Raw genomic sequence first — 20,591 nt, forward strand, 5'->3', positions numbered from 1 at the left:
TTGAGTTTGACCATGAATTGGTAAAAAAGACTGTGCCATTAAGGTTATGGGAATAGGGCTGGTTTGATTATGAGAGACATTTCAGATATAATTCCATGGGTATTCTATACAGTGTTCCTGCATTAGGCCGCCCCCCACCCTAAAACGGTTTTTAGGCCCCCTGGGTGTCAGTGTTTTCATTTAGGGATTGGGGGATTTTTTGCAAGTCTTAGGGATTTCCAATATTTATCTTTCGAACTTGTGAAAATTATTCTCCACGTGAATCATGGCTATTCCATATTTGCTTCGACGGTGTTGTCTGTAAAAGGCTAGGCGAATTGTAATCACGTAATTATGAGAGACATTTAACGTTCCGAACCTGGGTTAATCAAATTTTTATGCAGCGATTGCTTAATTAATTAGCTGCCTTGCTTAATGCTAAATAAAAGAATAGGTCAATTGAACTTTGAACGACAAGAGCAAGTGAGTGATCAATTGGAGTGCAGCTTTGACATTTAGTAAGTAGTATTCAACTCAACATATTGTTATTTTGGACTGGATTATTAGTAAAGTAAGTTTGTTTTTCCTTTGCATATGTCAGAGGCACCAATTCACGAAAATATAGGTGGAGGGGAAGGATTTTTTAATGAAGATACAAAAAAAGATAGTTCCCAGAATCTAAGGGGGCTGGGGGGTGTTTTTTCTTTTTGTTTATAATTAAAATGCCAAACAAAGATCGCATCTAACTAAAATGGTTTTTATAACTCTGGTGGCCAATCACCCCCCCCCCTCTCCCTCATATTGTTGGCTCTGGCTTAGTTAAGAAAATTTCAAGTTATCAAGTCATCATTGAAAATAGGGTAACATATTTATTCTGTTTAGAAATAATGTCTTTTTTTTAACTCAATTGATTTTTTTACGGTCACGATGTATCTTTGTCAAGCTTTGAGCTAGTTTCGATATAAATAAAAAAAAATTCCTGAATTACCACAAGGCACATACACAAGGTTTTATGCCTGAAGATAGCTTGCATTAAAAAGGAGACACAATTTCATAAAATGGGAATTCTACTGCTACTAACGACTCACTGCAGCACGAAGCCGCCTGAGGCCAACACAGCTTCGCACGCTCCTCCTCCATCCCAATCTATTCAAAGCTTCCTTTTTACACCCGCCCATGAAGTTCTCATTTCCTTAAAATCTTTCTTTATGACGTCCTCCCACCCCAGAGGAGGACGACATGCTTTCCGTTTATACCTCGACGGGTGACCGGAAAGGACAATCTTCGGCAATCTGTCCTCTGTCATCTGCACAACGTGCCCTAGCCACTTCAACCTTTCTTTCATTATAGCCTTAGAGAGCGGTATTAAACCACATTTTTCGTGTAGCCTATTGTTTGAAATACGGTCAGTCAGCCGGGTACCCAGAACAATCTTTAAGCAGTTTCTCTGGAAAACATCTAGCAAATCTTCATCCGCTTTTTGGACCCCCCATGCTTCATAGCCATATTTGACCACTGTCATCACTGTAGCTTCTAATATTCTAATCTTGGTTTGCAGACTTATCTTCCTATTCTTGCAAACTTTTTTTTAACTGTGAAAAAACACCCTGAGCCTTGGTTATTCTACTTTTGACTTTTTCACTGCTCCCACTTTCTTTACTAATAATACAACCAAGATAAGTGAAGCTGTCCACCTGATCAAACTTTTCGTTACCTAGCTTCATCTTTTTATCTTCAGTTGTTCCTAGCCTAAGCGACCTAGTCTTCTTAAAATTTATTTTTAAACTTATCCTAGAACCCTGAACTCGCAAAACCTCTAAAACTTCATTCATTTTGCTCACTTCATCTAGGATGTTTAAATCATCAGCATAATCTAATTCCAGGAGACTTTTTCCTCCCCATTTGATTCCGTGGTCTCCCATTGCCTTTCCTGTGCTCCTTACTACAAAGTCTATCAAAATAATCCTTATAAAGGGGGATAGAACACAACCCTGCTTAACTCCTGATTTAATACAAAACCAGCTGCTAACCTCATTTCCTACCTTAGCCGCAGCAGTGTTATTCTCGTTCATATAACAAATCACTTTAAAATGTTTGTTTGGTCTACCATACAAGGATAAGATCTTTGCTAAAGGTTTTCTATTAACAGAAACGAACGCTTGCTCAAAATCTATAAGACTGATGACCAAAGGTGTTTGATGACTTAGGCACTTCTCAATAATTAACCTAAGAGTGAAAATTTAGTCGACACATCCTCTACCCTTCCTAAGACCGCACTGTTCTTCTCTTAAAACTTTGTCTACAGCATCTCTCAGTCAAAAAAGTATCATGTTTCTAAGTAATTTACTAGTTATAGAAATCAGACTAATCGCTTAACAATTACCACATTCACTTTTCTCGCCTTTCTCATAAAGTGGCTTAATTAAGGTTTTTCTAAAATCATTAGGTGCTTCCCCTTTTTTAAAAATCATATTCATAATCTTCAGTAACTTATTTTTAATCTCAGAGCCATCCTATTCAAGAAACTCATTTACCATCCTATCAACAATCGGACCCTTAATGTTTTTTAGTCCTATTTTAGATTGTTTTTATAGTACTGTTGCTCATCCCTTCTCATCAAACAAATCTTCCTTCAAATCAAAGGTATCACGAACCTTTTCATTTTCCTCTATTTCTCATACTTCAACTCTATATCTGTTAAAGAAATCCTCAATCTATTCGGCCCATCTCTCTTTGGTTTTTTCCTTATCGTTAATTGCGGCCCCATTCCTATCTTTAACTGGGCCAAGTCCGCATTGACTACTCCCTCTCAATTTGTTAACATGCCAGTACAATATTTTACTATTATGCCCTCTAGCTGCATCTTCCAGATCCTTGGCAATTTTATCCCTGGTCTCCACTTCACACTTCCTTAGTTCGTAATTTAATGGTTTCTCTATTTTCTTTACATTCGTTTTGTTTTCATATGATCTATCACTAAGGTAATTCTTGTACAAGCCATTTCTCCTTTCTATCAAACATACAACTTTTTCACTAATATTCTTAGATGCAGTTCTAGCTTTTTTTCCCTAAGACGCATTCAGCAACTTCACAAATTATTTTTCTAAAATTATTGCACCCATCTTCCACATTATCAAATTTTGAACTCTCAAGTTTAGTATTCAACTGTTCCTGGAAAGTGTCTCTCAAATTCTTATCCTGGAGTCATAAAATGGGAATATACGGAAAATAGTAGATATTGGAGGGGAAATTACAGAAATCTCAACATTTTTGCAGGGACCAAAGTCAGAACCTTTAGTACGTTTGTGCCTGATTAACAATTAAAAAGTCAATCTTTCTTTATTGACAAACCAGCCAAAGAAGAGAGTAAGCAAATATTTCAGAGATTCTGATTTTTTGTATGTAAGAAAAGCTATTTTATAATACGAGTATATCTTGGGATTCTTTATTTTTATACAGGTCATTCTACAGACTTGGAAGTTTTTGTTTTTGGTTTGGTTCTATCTTTGTTGTTTGTGGAACCCCATAACACTTATTGTAAGCAACCTAGTACTAGAATAGGATTTGCCAGTTTCTGCACGCACAATGAATGCACGCACAATGAATGCACGCACAATGAATTTTGAAAAATATATAGTGGAAACACAGATCATATCCTGACATTAAGGAGTTTTATGTAAGGTTACTCAAATATTCTCTAGAAACTCTCAAAAGATCAGACCTGATGCTTCTGAATCACGTAATAATAGGGTTTTGCCCAAATTTGTTTCGCAAAAATACTATATCCGGTCGGGAATTGAAAGCTCTAATCCTTTTTATAAGTCGAAAGTGACTGGATACCAACCAGCCCCTGTCCTAGAACTGTTTTCGATATCTGGTTCTTTGGTTACCCCTTAGGACATACCATCGATGTTTTGAGGTACCTATTTTGTACTTTCTCTGTGGCTGCTCAATTGTGGGTGTAGGGAAATTTTCCATGGCGAGGGATTATCCGGAGGGAAAACACCGGCTCCCGAAGTGTCGACATACAAAGTTATATAGACTAAATGAATGACAACTACCTGGGGGCTATATGCTCAACTAAAAATTTGAATCTTCCATATCTCTTCTTTTCCTAGTTCCCTAAAAACAAAAGTTAAAAATTACATTGTTTGACTGTTACTATAGAATGTAAATTATTAGGCGATTATCTTTCCAGACTATTATAGAAAGAACCATGCTGTAGTTGCATAGACCCTTTTGTAGGGTATTGTTTCTTTAGCCAATACTGAGGATTTTTTTTGCCGTTGCTACATTATATTCAAACATTTTTGATCTATTTTATTACAAACAATAGGCATTTTACATAAGAACATACATTACTTGCTGTAAGATAAATATTCCCCCCCATAACTTTATTGGCTTTATGCCAGGTCGAGCATTCAACGAATTTGTTTAATTTTTCCTAAGTCACCTATGCCATCTTCTCATAATTGAATGCATCGCAAATAGTTCAGTTGATTTACTTAATTTCGATAATGTTTATATAGGTTGTGAAACATGATTCTTTCTTTGTTTTTGTTTTATCTTGCTTCAAATGACTTGTGACGCATGGGTAACATCATGTTTGCCAAGATTGTTATTATTATTGTTGTTGTTATTAACCTAATCAAATTAAATATGCAGGATCAGTATTTTAACATTAAGAGAGGGAGAGGGGTATTCTGACCCCCATATATGGTTTCTCTGCCGGTCCGTCCCAACATTGATTTGGAAGATTGATGATTATCGTAACGATTTCTTTTGCAGAGGATGAAGAAGAATATGAAAATAACGCTGCAGATTCATCGGACAATAAAAACATAGATGAAATGATTAAGTCACTAACAAGTAAATTCAACGATGTCCAGACTTGCACTGAGCTGTTAACAAGACACTATACAGCGTTGACTAAAGCTATAACTGATACTGAGCCAGCTATTTCCACTGCTTTGGAGAAGCCGCAAGAAGCCATTGCCAAAATTAAAGCTTTAAATGAAAGATCAGCACTCTTTAGGCTGACTTCTGGGGCAGTTTTAAGGGTAATTATCTTTAATTTTAAATAGCTTTTTATCAAGCTTTGCTCTATATTTATTTGATTGCATGGATTTAAATTTCCATATCTGGCATAGGATAGTTTGATGTCTTATCTTTGTTTATAACTGAGGAGAATCTCAGTTCAGATTTTTCGTAATCTGAAAAGTACATCCCCTCTTATATTTTCGTGAATTGACGCCACTGTTTCAGTTCTTCTGTAGATTCTGGAATCTGTTACTTGCTGAATGATAAGAAAGTTGTAGTAAAGTCAACTTAATATGCTCCAACTGAAATCCGGCCGTTTAACAAGGTACAGCCAACATCAAAAAGCTTGAAGAACTTATAATAAATGTAGAATTTGTTATTTAATAACATGAAAGCTGTTGCCACAATTAAGGTTTTAAATGAGACGCTAAAGTTGTTCTGGTGGAGCTAGAAGAATAACTAGGGTTATATACCTTATCAATTAAAAAAAAAAGAATTTCAACAAAATAAGTTTTTCAAAGAAAATTAAAGAACTCGATTAAACGAAAAATGAGCAAAAAATAAAATCAAATAATGTAGCAAGCGTGAAACTACCACAAATCAGCATCGATAAATAAATGAAACCCAAAACAAACAGAAATTACAATAAATAACCCGAGTCAAGCTCAAAACGAGCAGAAATTAACATGAGTAGGGTTCAAAACCCCTATGCCTTCCCAAGGCCAGAACATAGTCTGACCTTTACTGAAAAAATAAAAATGTTTTTACTTTTATAATTTTAATAAATCAAATAATATTAACATTTTGATTATTAAATATCAGTATATGTATAATTAAACTGACAATGCACATTCATTTGTATTTTTTTCAGTAAAGTGCAAATTATGTTCTGGCCTTTGGAAAGCATAGCGGTTTCGAGCCCTACTCATGTTAATTTCTGCTCGTTTTAAGTTTGACTCGGTTATTTATTGTAATTTCTGTTCGTTTTGGGTTTCATTTATTCATCGATGCTGATTTGTCGTATTTTCACGCTTGGTAGATTATTTGATTTTATTTTTTGCTCATTTTTGGTTTAATGGTCCGGTTCTAAGCCGGCTTAAGCACTTCGGTGTAGACTTGAGAAGATAAGTGATCACCATCCTGCACTGGTATCCAGGATCATTGCTTTTCCTGATGCCAAAATAATTTCAATGATTTAAAGAAAATGAAAATTGGAACTTGGAATGTTATGACGTTAAAAAATGACCATCGTATCGACATTTTGACTGACGAATTCAGACGGTTCAAACTGGATTTATTAGGAGTTTCAGCCACTCATATCCCAGGGGTAAGAAGTATGAAATTAGGTGATATAGAATTTGTTTACTCAGGCAGGAAGGACGGGGTACATAGACAGGGAGTAGGGCTCATGATGAATAAGGAAGCCGCTAAGTCTTGTTTAGACTGGGAAAATATTAATAATAGAATAATAATTGCTCATTATATGACTAAAAAGTTCAGGGTATCAGTTATAGTAGTATATGCCCTTGTAAAACCGACTGACGGAGATACTAGTGACTCAAATTTTACATACAGCTACAGGAGCAAATAGACAGGGTCCCAGGTAGAAATATGATGTTTTTATTGGGAGATTTTAACGCCCAGGTTGGTAGAAATAGGGATAGGTGTACCCTAGCCTAGGTAAATTTGGTATAGGAAAAGAAAACAGTAATGGATACAAACTTTTGCAATTTTGTAGGTATAACAATCTAGTTGTAACCAATACGGTGTTTTACGGTCTATTCACGTGATGGTAAGACAGCAAACCTTATTGATTATGTTATTGTAAACCGAAGACTGGCAGGATCAATACAAGATACTAGGGCAGGGTTGCCAACTTTTTGGTCAATGAATATGTTCCTTGAGCATCCAAAAACGTGTCCTTTTTAGCCAAATCATTTCCATATGTCACATATAATATGTCCATAATATGTCCGCCATAAAATCTCGGAGGCTCGTTTTTTACGATTTGAGAACCTTCTTCAATGCTGTCAGTTAGTATCGATCATAATGGAAACTAAAAAGATTTATTTAGTTTATGCATAAAGAATGAGCTAGTGTGAAAGCACATAGTATATATATTTAAGAAACTCATTTATCACCCTATCAGCCACTGGAGCCTTATTGTTTTTTAGTCTTGTTAGTACTGTTACTAATCCCTTCTTATGAAACAAATCTTCTTTTACATCCAAGGCATAACAAACTTTTTCATTTTCCTCAATATATCTCCCTTCAGCGATATCTCAGTTATAAACATTCTCAAAACGTTAGGCCCATCTCTCTTTAGTTTTTTCCTTATTACTAATTGCGGCCCCATTCCTATCTTTAACTGGGCCAAGTCCGCATTGACTACTCCCTCTCAATTTATTAACATACCAGTACAATATTTTACTATTATGCCGTCTAGCTGCATCTTCTAGATCTTTGGCAATTTTATCCATGGCCTTCACTTCACACCTCTTTATTTCATATGTTAATACTTTCTCCACTTTTCTTATATTCCTTTTGTTTTCATATGATCTATCGTTAAGATAATTCTTGTACAAGTCCTTTCTCCTTTCTGTAAAACATAGAACCTTTTCACTAATATTCTTAGCTGTAGTCCTAGCTTACTTCCCAAATACACCTTCAGTAACTTTACAAATTATTTTTCTAAAATTATTCCAACCATGTTCCACATTATCAAATTTTAAACTCTCAAAATTAGTATTCAACTGTTCCTGGAAAGTATCTCTCAAATTCTTATCTTGGAGTCTACCAACATCATAACTTCCCGAAGGTAGTTACCCTTCCGATATTTCAGCTTTAAATTAACCCTTGACACTACTAGATGGTGATCTTTACTTTTAACATCATTAACGGCACTCCTATATACCCTAGTACAGGGTTGCCAACTGGACATATTTTATGTCCAATGGACATATTCCTGTGTGCCGGGACACAATGACATAATAGGGCAAAAAAGGGAGATATTTTACGAATCTGGGACATAAAAGAGACATATTTTGCAAATTTATGACATAAAATAGAATATCTCTCCACTGGATAGATATTTTTATATAAGAAAATATCATTTCTCACCAAATCAGTATTAAAACTACTTGTCTAGTACTAAATTTATTTAACTACTTATTTTCTACAAATTTTTACAAATGTTATTTTTTACAAATGTTATTATTTTTTGGAGTTGCTTGCTCTATCCCGCTGACAATTCTATGCAAATACTCATGAAATTCTTTACCAGGTTGTATTCTTTCATCTACAAAAGACTTTATTTCTCCTTGCTTTTCCGCTACAATCAAACGAATAGGCAAGCAGGGACCTAAACATCTATCTATTTATCAAGTATTACTAACTGAAAATGAAAAGTTAACAAAAGAAATAAAAATAGATTCTTGATGATCTGGAATCAATTTTGATATCAATAGACGTACCAAAAAATTAAATTCTTGTGCTGACTCCAAATATATAGTATTTTTTAAGTTTAGTGTTACCCATTAGTGGGCCTGACAAAAATTTGCCAAATTTTCGAAAAAGGTGAAAAACACCCCATAAAAGTTAAAGAATTTTAATGGAAATCGCGCCATCAGATTTAACACATCAGAGAACCCCACTGTAGAGGTACCAAGCTTATATCTATAAAATATAATTTTATAGTGTTTGCCAGAAGAAGCGTCACGGATTCATGTGTATTTGTTGTTATTGCTTTTTCCAGGGGTGATCATATCAAACCAATGGTAATAGAATTTCGCAAGAGGGCTCGTTCAAACGAAAATTAAAAGGTCTACTGTCCTTTTTAATTGACCAAAAAATTGGAGGACAAGCAGCCCCGTCCCACACCCTTTTTTCCTGAAAGTTGTCTGATCAAAATTTTATCAAAATATCAATAGATATGTCTGGAGATGACATGACCCCTCAGAACCACCAGAGGAAGAGCCGCAAGTTATGAAATTTGCCCATTGTTTACATACAGCATCTATTATGGGGAAGTATACGAACGTTTTCAAAAGGAGGAAAGTGATCTACTGGAGATGAATTTTCTATAAGAAGACGTTCTCATTGGAATGGAAGTTTCTGGAGGTGAACTTTTCAGGGAAAATACTACATGAGGAGAATTAATCATAATTCGCATACAAAATTTGTGTCAGTTGTCTTTTTTCACGTTGTTAATCCCATTGTACATGTGGAGACGCTTTGAGGGAAATCTCAGGGGGAAATTTTCAGCGGAGTTGGAATTCTTTTGGGATCTTTTTTTTTAGGGGGAGGGGGTTCCACGAGAGAAATTTCCATGGGGGAACTATCACCAGGAGAAATTCTCCATGGGAAATTTCTGGGGGATAAAATTTCCAGGGGGGGGGGGTATTTTCCAAACAAGGATATTCCCCAATGATCTTAAGAAGGATCAGAAACTAAATGAATGCAAGTCTTTCTTCAAATAAAAGTATGGTAAGGAGTATTTTTCAGGCAGAATCGTAAGCAAAAAGAATTTTGGAAAGGATTCGCAGCAGGGATGGAATTGTCCAGGGGTAATTTCCCAGCGGAAGAATTTTACATGGGAGGAACTTTATATAGAGGTATTTTTCGTGGAGAAATTTTCCACAGAGGGGGTGGATTTCTTAAGATTATCTGAAAAACGATAATAAATAAACACAAAAACTAGTTTTTTCTATCGAAAGTAAGGGGCAACATTAAAAATTAAAACTTACAGAAATTATTCCGTATATGACGGGGGCTACTCCCTGCTCAATACCCCCCTCTCTACGCTAATGTTCGACCTTTTGTCGATTTTTTTTTTTTTTTTAAGAACGATTCTTGAAACACGAGGGTTGTGTAATTGAAATCAAAACTTTTTTTAAAAGTTCTTGAAAAAATTTTAGCATGAAGAGTGTGGTAATGAGGAACAGGCAACTCCCCTAATATATGGAATAATTTTTGATTTTTCTAAGTTTTAATGTTGTTTCTTACTTCAAGTAGAAAAAACTTTTTTTTATTTAATGAACGAAAAAGCGATAAGGTTACAATTTAATTTTTTACTTCTGAACAAGGCACATCGTGTAGAAAGGGTTGTCGTTGAAACTTCGAAGGCGGCTCGATTGGAAATTGAAAGTTTTAATAAGAATTATAAGTGATTGGAAGGGGAACAGCCCCCCCCCCCACGCCCTTCATTTCCCCAAACATGTCCAATCAAAATTTTGATATTGCCATTTTGTTCAGCATATATTAAAAGTCCCAGTGATTATATTTTTGTAGATGACCCCCTCCCCCAAAAAAAGCTTTCATGGCACGAGTTATGCGAGTTATACCAGTTCTCCATTATTAACATATAAGATTTCTATGGAAAGGTTGGTTTTATAAAATTTGGAGGGGACTCACTGGATTGAAAATCAGATGTCCTAGTGCTATTTTTAAGAGTCAGAAGTGGTCAGAGGCAAACCAGCCACCCCCTCCACCCACGTCTTCTTTTCCCTAGATGCATCCGACAGAAATTTCGAGATAGTAATTTTGTTAAAAATGGTCAAAAAAACATGGGATTGGATAGCAACATAATCTCCTTCCATGTGCCTCTTCCCCCCTCCAAGGCATCTAATCACTATTTCTAGATAACCATTTTGATCAGAATAGTCGTAAAGTTCAATAAGTATGCCTCTGGCATACATTGATGACATAACCCCCTCAGCCCCTGGGGCAAGGGTCTTGAGTAATGCAAATTGCTAATTGCTTATGAATAAGTTTTGTTATAAGAGAAAATGAATCACAATTTATTATAATTTTGTTAAGGGAGAGGTAATGGTTATCTAAAAAGAGATTTTTATTATAAAATAGAATCCGGAGTAGAAGGGTGAGGCAAGTAAAAGACTGGAAAGAAGCTATTGGTTATTTCACCTTGGCCTTCTTTGGCGATTAAATAAAAAAAAAACAAGTTCTTTTAACTGAAAGTAAGGAATGACATAGAGCGAGGCGTTGAGGAGGGGATATCCCCTTTTATATACGGATTAATTTCTGTTTGCTTTAAGTTTTAATGTCGCTCCTTACTTTCAGTTGAAAGCACTTGTTTTTTTTTTATATAATTTATGATCGTTTTTGAATTAATGCAGCATTGATTTTGACTCACTGTACATGAATAATTAAAACGAATTTCGCATATTAATTTTACTTTGTTTTGGCTAAATGGTTTTCTGAAAATTTTGTTCTGACTTAACTTACGAATTAACTTACATAACGAACTTCTTTGTTCGTATATTTGTATTACCTGTATTAGGGAGTTCGCCCCCTAGTCAATACCTCACTCTTTACGTTTAAGTTCAAATTTTCTTCCGATTCTTTAAGAATCATCCCTTAATTACAAAGGCCGTTAATTAGAATAAATAGCTCTGATGGAACTACAAAAAAACTTTAGCGTAAAGAGCGAGTTAATGACTAGGGGGCGAACCCAATCATATACGTAATAATCTCTGTTCGTTTTAAGTTTTGATGTTGCTCCTTACTTTCAGTTGAAACAATTGTTGTTTTTTCTATTTAATTTCTAATCTTTTTTATAAATAATGCTGGGAAATCCGGCGCCCCCTTCATAGCAATGTCCCTTCCCCCATAAAAACTTCGTCCATGGAAAGATTCTCCCATGTAACACCCGACCCCCCCCCCCCAAATCCCAGAAAATTTCCCCCTGAAAACGTCTGTATACTTCCTAATAACCAATACTATATGTAAACATTTGGCAAAGTTCATAACTTGCAGACCTTCCCCCGGGAACTGTGGGGGATTAATTCATCCTCAAAGACATAGTTATTATATTTTTCCGACCATATTGAACAAAATGGCTATCTCAAAATTTTGATCGGGTGACTTTGAGAAAATATGAGCGTCGGAGGGGGCCTAGTTGCCCTCCATTTTTTTGTTCACTTAAAAAGGGCACTAGAAATTTTAATTTACTTTCGAATGAGCCCTTCCGCGATATTCTAGGACCCCTGGTTCGATATGCGGACACCCCCGATTTTTTTTTTTTAAATAAACACACATCCGTCATTTTTCTTCTGGCAAAAAATACAAAATTCCAGATTTTTGCAGATAGGAGCTTGAAACCTCTACAGTAGGATTCTCTGATACGCTGAATCTGATGGTGTGATTTTCATTAAGGTTATATGACTTTTATGGGGTGTTTCCTTATTTTTCGAAAATAATGCAAATTTTGTATGGGCGTAACTTTGGACGGGTAAGACTGAACTTGATGAAACTAATATATTTGAAAACAGCATAAAAATCTGATTCTTTTGATATATCTATTGGTATCAAAATTCTGTTTTTTTAGAGTTTCAGTTACTATTGAGCCGGGCCGCTCCTTACTTACAGTTCGTTATTATGAACTGTTTGATGAGGGGCTTGAAAATTTAGCTAGTTCATGCATTTATTGGTATCGGGTATGCATTTAAGGCTAAGAAAAACTCGTTCACCTTATTTCATTAAGTTTTTTGAAATTATCCACGGTTACATTTTGACCATGAAGTTATCGTAGCTTATCAGTTTCTATGATTTTCAGGCGGCAACAGATTATCTCCACCTTGTCGAGAAAGACGGAAAAAGATGGCTAAAGCAAATGACATACGAGCATGAACAGAGAGGCCGTCTTCAGCAAATGGTTGAACAGCTTGCCCGACAACACTCAAGCTTGGAACAGGCAGCAAAATTCCGAGTCTCAAAACTACCAAATTCTTCTACAGGTAAAAAATGGGAGAATACTGCTGCTAATCCTACGCTTAATTTTAAGGTTGAAAGGAAAAGGAGAGGGGCACCCACTTTCTGCCACCTGGTACACATCACAGAACGCTACATGTGCTGCGCAGTTCCGCCACACGTGGCCCAGTTTCTGCCACATTTGGCACAGATTGCCCCACATCTAGCATATGCCACCTGGTGTACGTTATCCATCCCTCCCTCGGGAAAAGGGATGGAATTTAATATCATGACTAAAATTTAGGAACAGCATAACTGTAGTTCTATCTATATGCAAAGAAAAGTATTGACCAATAACGAGTTGGAGTAACGAAGGGAAGGTGGAAGAGGGTAATTAACATGACTGAAATCGACGGCTTACGAACTTGAACAAAGAAGATTTCAATCAACTGTCGAGTTTGAAGCTTATAACTCGAAGGTAAATATGAACCATATGGGATAAAAAGAGACGATAAACCCAACTAAATAAGTGGATTCCTTGTGAATTCGAACAGGGGCTTACCTCCATAATCTCAAAAGCTATGGGAAACGTATAAGGAAATTTAGGAAGAAGTTAGATACCGAAAGGTTTCAGTTTTGCCCTAAAATTCCTGATTCGAGATGTAAGCTGCCAAATAATGCCTGATATACCCCTTTTCGTGCGTGATTTTTGCCAAGGAGTAAATTGCCTCTACCACTGCAACGGTATCACTTCTTTTTATGGATAATTATTTTGTGAATAAAATGGTATTTTGCCATATTTCTAAATGGTATTTAGAAATATTGCAAATCAAAATCTATATTTTTTTTTCAAAAAGTTGAAAATAACTTCTTATTTTGGAAAAAAAATTCTAAAAATTTCTGTATCATACTACAGTACTATTCGCTGAGAAGAAAACCTCAACTTTGAATTTTTGTTTTTACAATATACTGGCTCAAAGTTACCGAGTTCGGAGTTTTAAGTGCACATCCTCGTCTCCCAGAAGGTAAGGGACAAAGAGGACTCAAGATTCTGGAGTCTGAGTCTCCAGTCTTAGATTCCTGGAAGTCGTGCCTGAAGTCACAAAGGTTTTCACCAGGCGTGCTAAAGCCAGCCACCCCTTAAAATAATAAGTGGAATCTCAAAATTAGGGAATCTCCTTTTTTGGCACGAATAAACTTATTTAATCAGCTCATACATAAAGTACAATATTGCAGCAAAATAATGCACTCTTAGCAAATAGCATGGATCGTAATTGTTTGCTGTAACGAACATAAGAATTCAGGTCTTCACCGCGAAAAAATAAATAAATAAATGTAATTTTGTGGATAAAACCACAAAATTAGAAAAGAAAAGACTTGGTAAAAAGCAGAAATGCTGGGAGAACTGTGCACGTTTGGTAACTCTGACACCAGTGAACAAACGCAGAATGATAAAAAAGAATGTGGAACATCTGCATGCTCCACGCATATTTTATGTTCTAAATAAGTATTTCCTTAAGTATTCCTCTTAAGTATTTCCTTTTCAAATTCCACTGATTAAGTCTAAATGATTCAGTTAGAATTTTGTTGCTTAATCTGTATTTATTTGTAATTAACGGTATTTGATATGTATTTGAGAACCTAGATATTTTAGCATTGACACAGGGGAAATCGATACGCTCGAGAATGCCCAAGATCCGAACGAGGAGGCTAGATCAGCAGAGACCTAATAGTAGATGTAATTGCCTTGATTTTGTATTTGAGAATATCATACTGTAGTATTTACGTCTCATATGCGTTTAAAGTCGAAAATATTCAAGAAAAAAAGATATTACTGTCTCTGATGTATTTTTAAGTGTTAAAGGTCATCAGTATGAAAAATTTAAAAATATCTTTATCGCTTTGCTTTGAAGTATCTTTCGTGGTTTTATATATGCCCAAAAGTATGTATATATATGATTATACGGTAATTTAAATAAAACGCAACCAAAGATTGATAAATTGTTTTAACCATTTCGCCCCGGAGCCCGTCAAATGACGGATGGCTAATTTTTGCTCACCAGATGCTATCTAGTGTGAAAAGTAGTAACTAAAACCATGCTCTTTGTATTCTTGAGACACCTACTGATCTATTGATGTATCACACGTGTTGTTCGGAACATTGCAGTGGACGAAAAATTAATTAGAAAATAAGTGGGAAAAAGTCTGTTAGACGCTGGTAGTTACTAGTTAGAAGTTCAAGTAGGTATGTCTTTTATTTGTCTACTTTTGGAATATCATGAAAAACTAGATACCCGCAACTAATCAATGAAAGTTCTATTTAGTGACTAGTGCCATCTAGTGGGCTGTCAGAATTTTCGCAAGTCATTTTGCGTCAAATGACAAGACTGTTCTTCGTCTTCTTGAGAGAATTGACAAGCATTTCTATCACAAAGTGTATTTCGGCAATTACTTTACAATGTTACCACTGCTTGAAAAGTTGACAGCAGATGGTTTCTTGGCAGCAGGAACTATCAGAAAGGACAGGATAGCCAAAGCAAAGCTTGCAGATGAGAAGGTTCTTAGGAAGAAAGGACGAGAGTCGTGGGATGAAGCTAGCGACATTGAAAAGGGACTCGTCCTTGTGCGTTGGTTTGACAACAACGCAGTAAACATGGCGTCAAATTAATGCGGTGCAGGTGCATGTGGAGTCGTGAAAAGATGAAGTAACGAGAAGGAGGAGAAGGTTGATGTGAAAAGACCTGACGTTATTGGTCACTACAACCGCAACATGAGAGGAGTGGACAAGCTGGATCAACTCGTCGCCTTGTATCGAATTGAAACAAAAACGAAAAAGTGGACCCTCAAGACATTTTTTCACTTTATTGATGTCAGCATCTGCAACAGCTGGCTTGAGTACCGTCGCTTTGAGCAACGTGATCCTACATATAAGCCAGTGTCACTTTTCGAGTTCCGGAACGAAATTGCAAAAAGTACTACTGAAATATGAATATGAGGAGCAGATCTTTAAACGAAGAGCTGGTCGTCCTCACCAGCAACAAGATGCCGAGAATTCTCCGGCTCCTTCGCCGTCCCGACTTACTGCGCGATCAACTTAAACGATCGAAAGCGTCCGGTTCGACCGACTAAATCACTTCCCTGTTCATTTAGAAGGTCGGGAAGCCCAGTGCCGCTATGAAAAGTGCCCAAAAGGATAAAAGCGGGTTTCATGGATTCGTTGTGAGAAATTTGAGGTTGCGTTGTCTCTGAACAAAGACAGGAATTGCTTCAAGATGTACCATATTCACTGAGTTTGAAACTTAACTTTGTGTATATGTTTTGTGCCTTTTTTTTATATTTTTCGTATAAACGAAGTTGTCTTGCTGGTATACCCTTCTATTCCCATTAATGTCATTTAATAGGAATTTATCTTTCTAAGAATATGTACTCTGACCGGTTTCTAACACAGCCATACGCTGTCTAAGGTTAAAATGACCCTATACTAGAAAATTTGAATTTTCCTACGCAGGAAAAATTTTCAGGGCTGAAAGGGTTAAGGTTGAAAATGGAAAAATATGTTTTAGAGGATGTATGGACCCAATATTTTCTGCAAGTTTTGCACGTACATGGTGAAGATTGATCCTGAATAACATCAACGGCTCGAGAAAGCCTCAAGTAGCGGTATGATTAGACCCTACGGATTTTATGCTTGAGAACTTAGAGCTCCTGGGATGACATATTTTTAGTATCAAGTTTTGAGCGACGGAAAATGATAAACTCGTAAAAAGTGACTGAAAACCTGTAAATTTTGGGGCTAAACAAATGGGAACAAACCATTTGTTAACTAAACCAGTAGGTACAATCAAATTTTGAATTAATGTAGACGAATCCTTTGCTTTAACAAAAATATTTGCATCATAGTCAAATATAATCGCAAGAACGCTAATCTCCTGCAAGCATGGCGGTAGATCATTAATATATATGAAGAAGAAAAGCGGATTTAATATATGAGGAATACCAATATCTTCAAGGTCATCTGTATTTATGTTACTCAAAAATTGACACCTACACCCACCATCATATGACGATTAAAGAAATGTAATTTTATGATTTCTAGTCCCCTCCCTCGTGTAATTGCATTTTCCGTTTTACTAAACGGAATGTCAGGGTTTAGATTTCAGATTTTTCTTTAGCAGCAAGAACATATATAGTAAATATAAAGAGTAGTCACTAATTAACAGTAAATGATAATTATTATTTAAGGAAACATTTAATTCCAATAAAAGAAATACAACCGCTTTGTTCTGTTGAATGGCCTGCTTGAAATTCAAACGGATATTTGGTAAAGAAAATTATTTTATTTAAATAACTAGAAATCCTTCTTATTAAAATTGTTTCCAATTCCTTAGACGACGGTAATAAAATCGTAATGGCGCAATAGTTATTTACATTAGTTTTATTTCCTTTTTTCTATGCATATTACATTTGCAATTCCTCATGTGTTAGCAAATGTAGCTGATCGAATATTTGAATTAATTATATGAAGATATGGTTTAAGAATTAAATCTGCAGTATTTTTTTTTTAGCAAAGTCACTGAAAGTCCATCGTTTCTTAATGAATTGTCATTTCTCAAATTCTTCATAATTGTTCTTTAAGTAACTCATGCTAAATAATATGCCCGTATTTGAAATATACCCGTATACTTGTTCAGAAGATTGAAAATATTGCTTATGGGATCTAAGAGGATAATGGTCGAAGTCTGTTTATTCTCAGAAATTGGTCAACAGTATAGTAAACATAGTTCTTGGATGTGAATTTTTGATGGTCTGTTGGGTTACTCTAAAACCTGGTACCTCACTGGGCGTTGTCTTGTTTCCAGAAACAAAAATACGGATTTCATGCTCTTTCTCGAAATTTTGTCCTGCTCGTACTCGTTATTACTCCGAGGCAAAATTAGTAATTAATTTAATATTTGATTGCTCTACCATGACTTGGTCTATCTGGCTTTGAAATAAGATTGAGTGACAAGTTCTGTAGCATTATCAGATCGATAATCCGAGATGGAAGGATTTTCTAAGAAATACAGTATATTATATCTTGGAACGTCTGCAAGAGACAAAGAGATTGCAACCGTCAAGTCATGTTTGATAGACTTGGAAATAATGATGGCAGATTTACATGCTGGTTATTTTAGTTGTAATTCTGTGTAGTGGATTTTTTCTTTTGGGAGGGAGTGAATTTCCCGTCCTTATCCTCTCTGGGTACATATACGGCTTTAGTAATGACATTGTTGTTTGCGGTACAAAATGGCGGAAAGTGGCACTTTCGTTCGGTGTAATCTATTTTGTTATTTAAAAGGGGCATTATATATAAAATTTTTGGTCTGAACGAGGTATCGTGCAGCTTTTACGACCATTCTTACAGTACGATCACCCCTTGGGAAAATAAGGAAGTATAAAACAAAGTAAGGGTGATTATGTAGCCAGTGAAAATATTTTGTATCATTTTAGAGAGGATATTCCCTATATTTAGAGGTTTTTATAGTTTAAGCCAATAGGATTAATTTTTATTTTAATGTTAAGAAGACTACGTTGCCTAAACTAGGATGAAGACGTGATACTAACAAGATGGTTGACCAACTGGATAGCGTCATTCACCTAGGCTGCATTATTAGTTAGGATGGTGGATATAAATAATAAATAAGAAGTAGAATGTAGAATAGAGCCATGGCGTTTCTTTTTTCACGGGTGAAAAAAATTGGAAGAATAGGACAGTATCTTCAAACAAAGGTAAGAATATTAGAATCCATGGTAATGGCATTGGTCAAGTCTAACTCTGAAACGGGAATGCTCCAAAAGGATGAGGAAGGTATATTATATTTTTTTTCTGAGAAGTTGTCCAAGGATAGTTTTAACCACTCGTTTGAATAATCGTATAAGCTGCATGAAAAATGTGGTTTGATCCCAATGTCTGGGCATATAATGACAGAAAGGTTAAGATAGTTAGATCATGTTTAGAGGATGAACGATTATAGGCTCCTATAAACCGTGTTTTGTGGCAATCCATTTAGGGCCAGACAAAAAGCAGGACTTCCTCGAATAGTGTTGGAAGAGGTCATAAAAAAAGATTTGGAAGGAATAAGAAGTGAAGCTCTAAACAGATTGGTGAGTAGAAGGAGCGTGGGAAGCTGTGCTTGCCTTAGGTGGCTACAGGATATCGTGATTTGTTACGATCAATATGTGTTGCTCTTTACGGTTTACACAAATATAAAGACGCTTTTGGGAAGAAAGAAGTGTAGCAAAGGTTTTTTTTAGAAGAGTAGCCATTGAGTTTTTTAAGATTTGAAAGGTTATTTCCACCACATTTGATTACGCGCAATATCGGCGCATTGAATCCTATCCCATGCTTTCTTTAAAGCTTTTTAAAAGAGGGGACAACCACCTAAACATATAGTACGAGATAGATAGAAAGTTCAACGATTGAAGACTGTTTTCGAAACGTTTCCTGTTTTTTTCCAGAAACATTTCCAGTAATTAAATAGCATGGAACATTTTATCTTTATAAAACTCACTTCATCTCACCATCTACGCGTTACCATCTTTATGATTATGATGTCAATAATGATGATGATCACGATCATGTAATAAAGCTTAGACAGGAGGTGGGCTGTTAACACCGTTATCTGTAACGTGCTGGCATTGTCTCATTTTTCTTTATCATATCATTGTCATCATTATCGTCATGTCTATGGAGCTGATAATTTAATAATTTGCCTCATTCCTGAGGCAAATTTAATTTTCTTTTTTTCATTCCTGATTATTTAACACACATATATGTCTGGACACATAAAAAGGATAGGGGGAATTATCCTCTTATCTTGATCTAAAGGTCACCCCTTCCCCCAAGGAATATTCTTCTGATCTCGGAGTGTTGGACTTGCATCTGCACTTGCATGTGCCTAGTTGACATGATAAAAATATCATAATTCTACTATGCTATATATTCTAGGGACGTCCGCTCATTCTGACGACGACGAAGGTGAATTCTATGATGCTCAAGACGAGAACGAGTTTGTAGTGCAAGTTCCTCTCGGTCATAGAAGGTCCTCATCAGGAATTAGCTTCACATCACAGGTATGGCTTATTTTTACTGCTATAACTGAACACTTATTGCAGCATTATGCCCCCCTGGAACTTCTTAGGTCTGACATGTACGCAGGATGGGGACCTTCTGAACCAAGCCCCCTCCCTTCTTGATTTCTGTTTTTTTTTCGGTTTTTCCTATATTTCTTATACTTTCCATATAATGCCTTTTATTGTCTCCCCGCCTTCTCCATTAAATTTTGGATGCCTTTCAAAGTAAGTTCCGCGAGCGTGCCTGCTTTATACTTTAATTTTTTTTGCCTTCTTAACACCCACTTTACTCTTACGAAGATAAAATCTACAAATAAATAAATGGTGTTAGGATCTTTTAGATCATAAATTCCAATTGTAAAAACACCTCCATCAGTTTGAGTAAAATATATCCATATGTTATTAGAAATAACAATAATACGCGTATTTTTCACATGTGTTCGCATATGATCAGTATTTAATTCAATACTGACCATACACACCACTCAACTGCGATTTGATACCGCTCACTCTTCATAGTTTAGCATGTCCATCACCACCTTCAGAGAGCAATACTCTCTATTATTCCGTTTGTCCAAAAAATAGACAAAACGGTCAGTTTTTCTGAGTTTGTGGGTTCTACTATTCCCGGCATTTATAAAAAGAAATTTTGAATTCCAAGCAATTGATGCTTGCAAACACAGTTACGGTTAGCATTACGTTGATATTGGACCCCAGCATAACCCTATCTCTATTAACAGAAAAAAATGAGC

The 20,591-nt window shown here is 35.8% G+C and overlaps 1 protein-coding gene across 2 annotated transcripts in view; it reads left to right on the plus strand.

Annotated features, from left to right (window-relative positions):
• The window catches only part of Osbp (oxysterol binding protein), a 119,449-nt gene that overhangs the window by 23,242 nt on the left and 75,616 nt on the right, over positions 1 to 20,591 (plus strand). For both annotated transcript variants that reach the window (XM_089099314.1, XM_089099315.1), the window contains 3 exons: positions 4,768 to 5,039; positions 12,593 to 12,773; positions 19,715 to 19,839. In XM_089099314.1, coding sequence (XP_088955440.1) covers positions 4,768 to 5,039; positions 12,593 to 12,773; positions 19,715 to 19,839 — 578 coding nt within the window. The remainder of the gene's footprint in view (positions 1 to 4,767; positions 5,040 to 12,592; positions 12,774 to 19,714; positions 19,840 to 20,591) is intronic.

Source organism: Artemia sp. Qi Xiang Cuo, chromosome 13, assembly GCF_049724085.1.
Source record: "Artemia sp. Qi Xiang Cuo chromosome 13, ASM4972408v1, whole genome shotgun sequence".
NCBI classification, from domain to species: Eukaryota; Metazoa; Arthropoda; class Branchiopoda; order Anostraca; family Artemiidae; genus Artemia; species Artemia sp. Qi Xiang Cuo.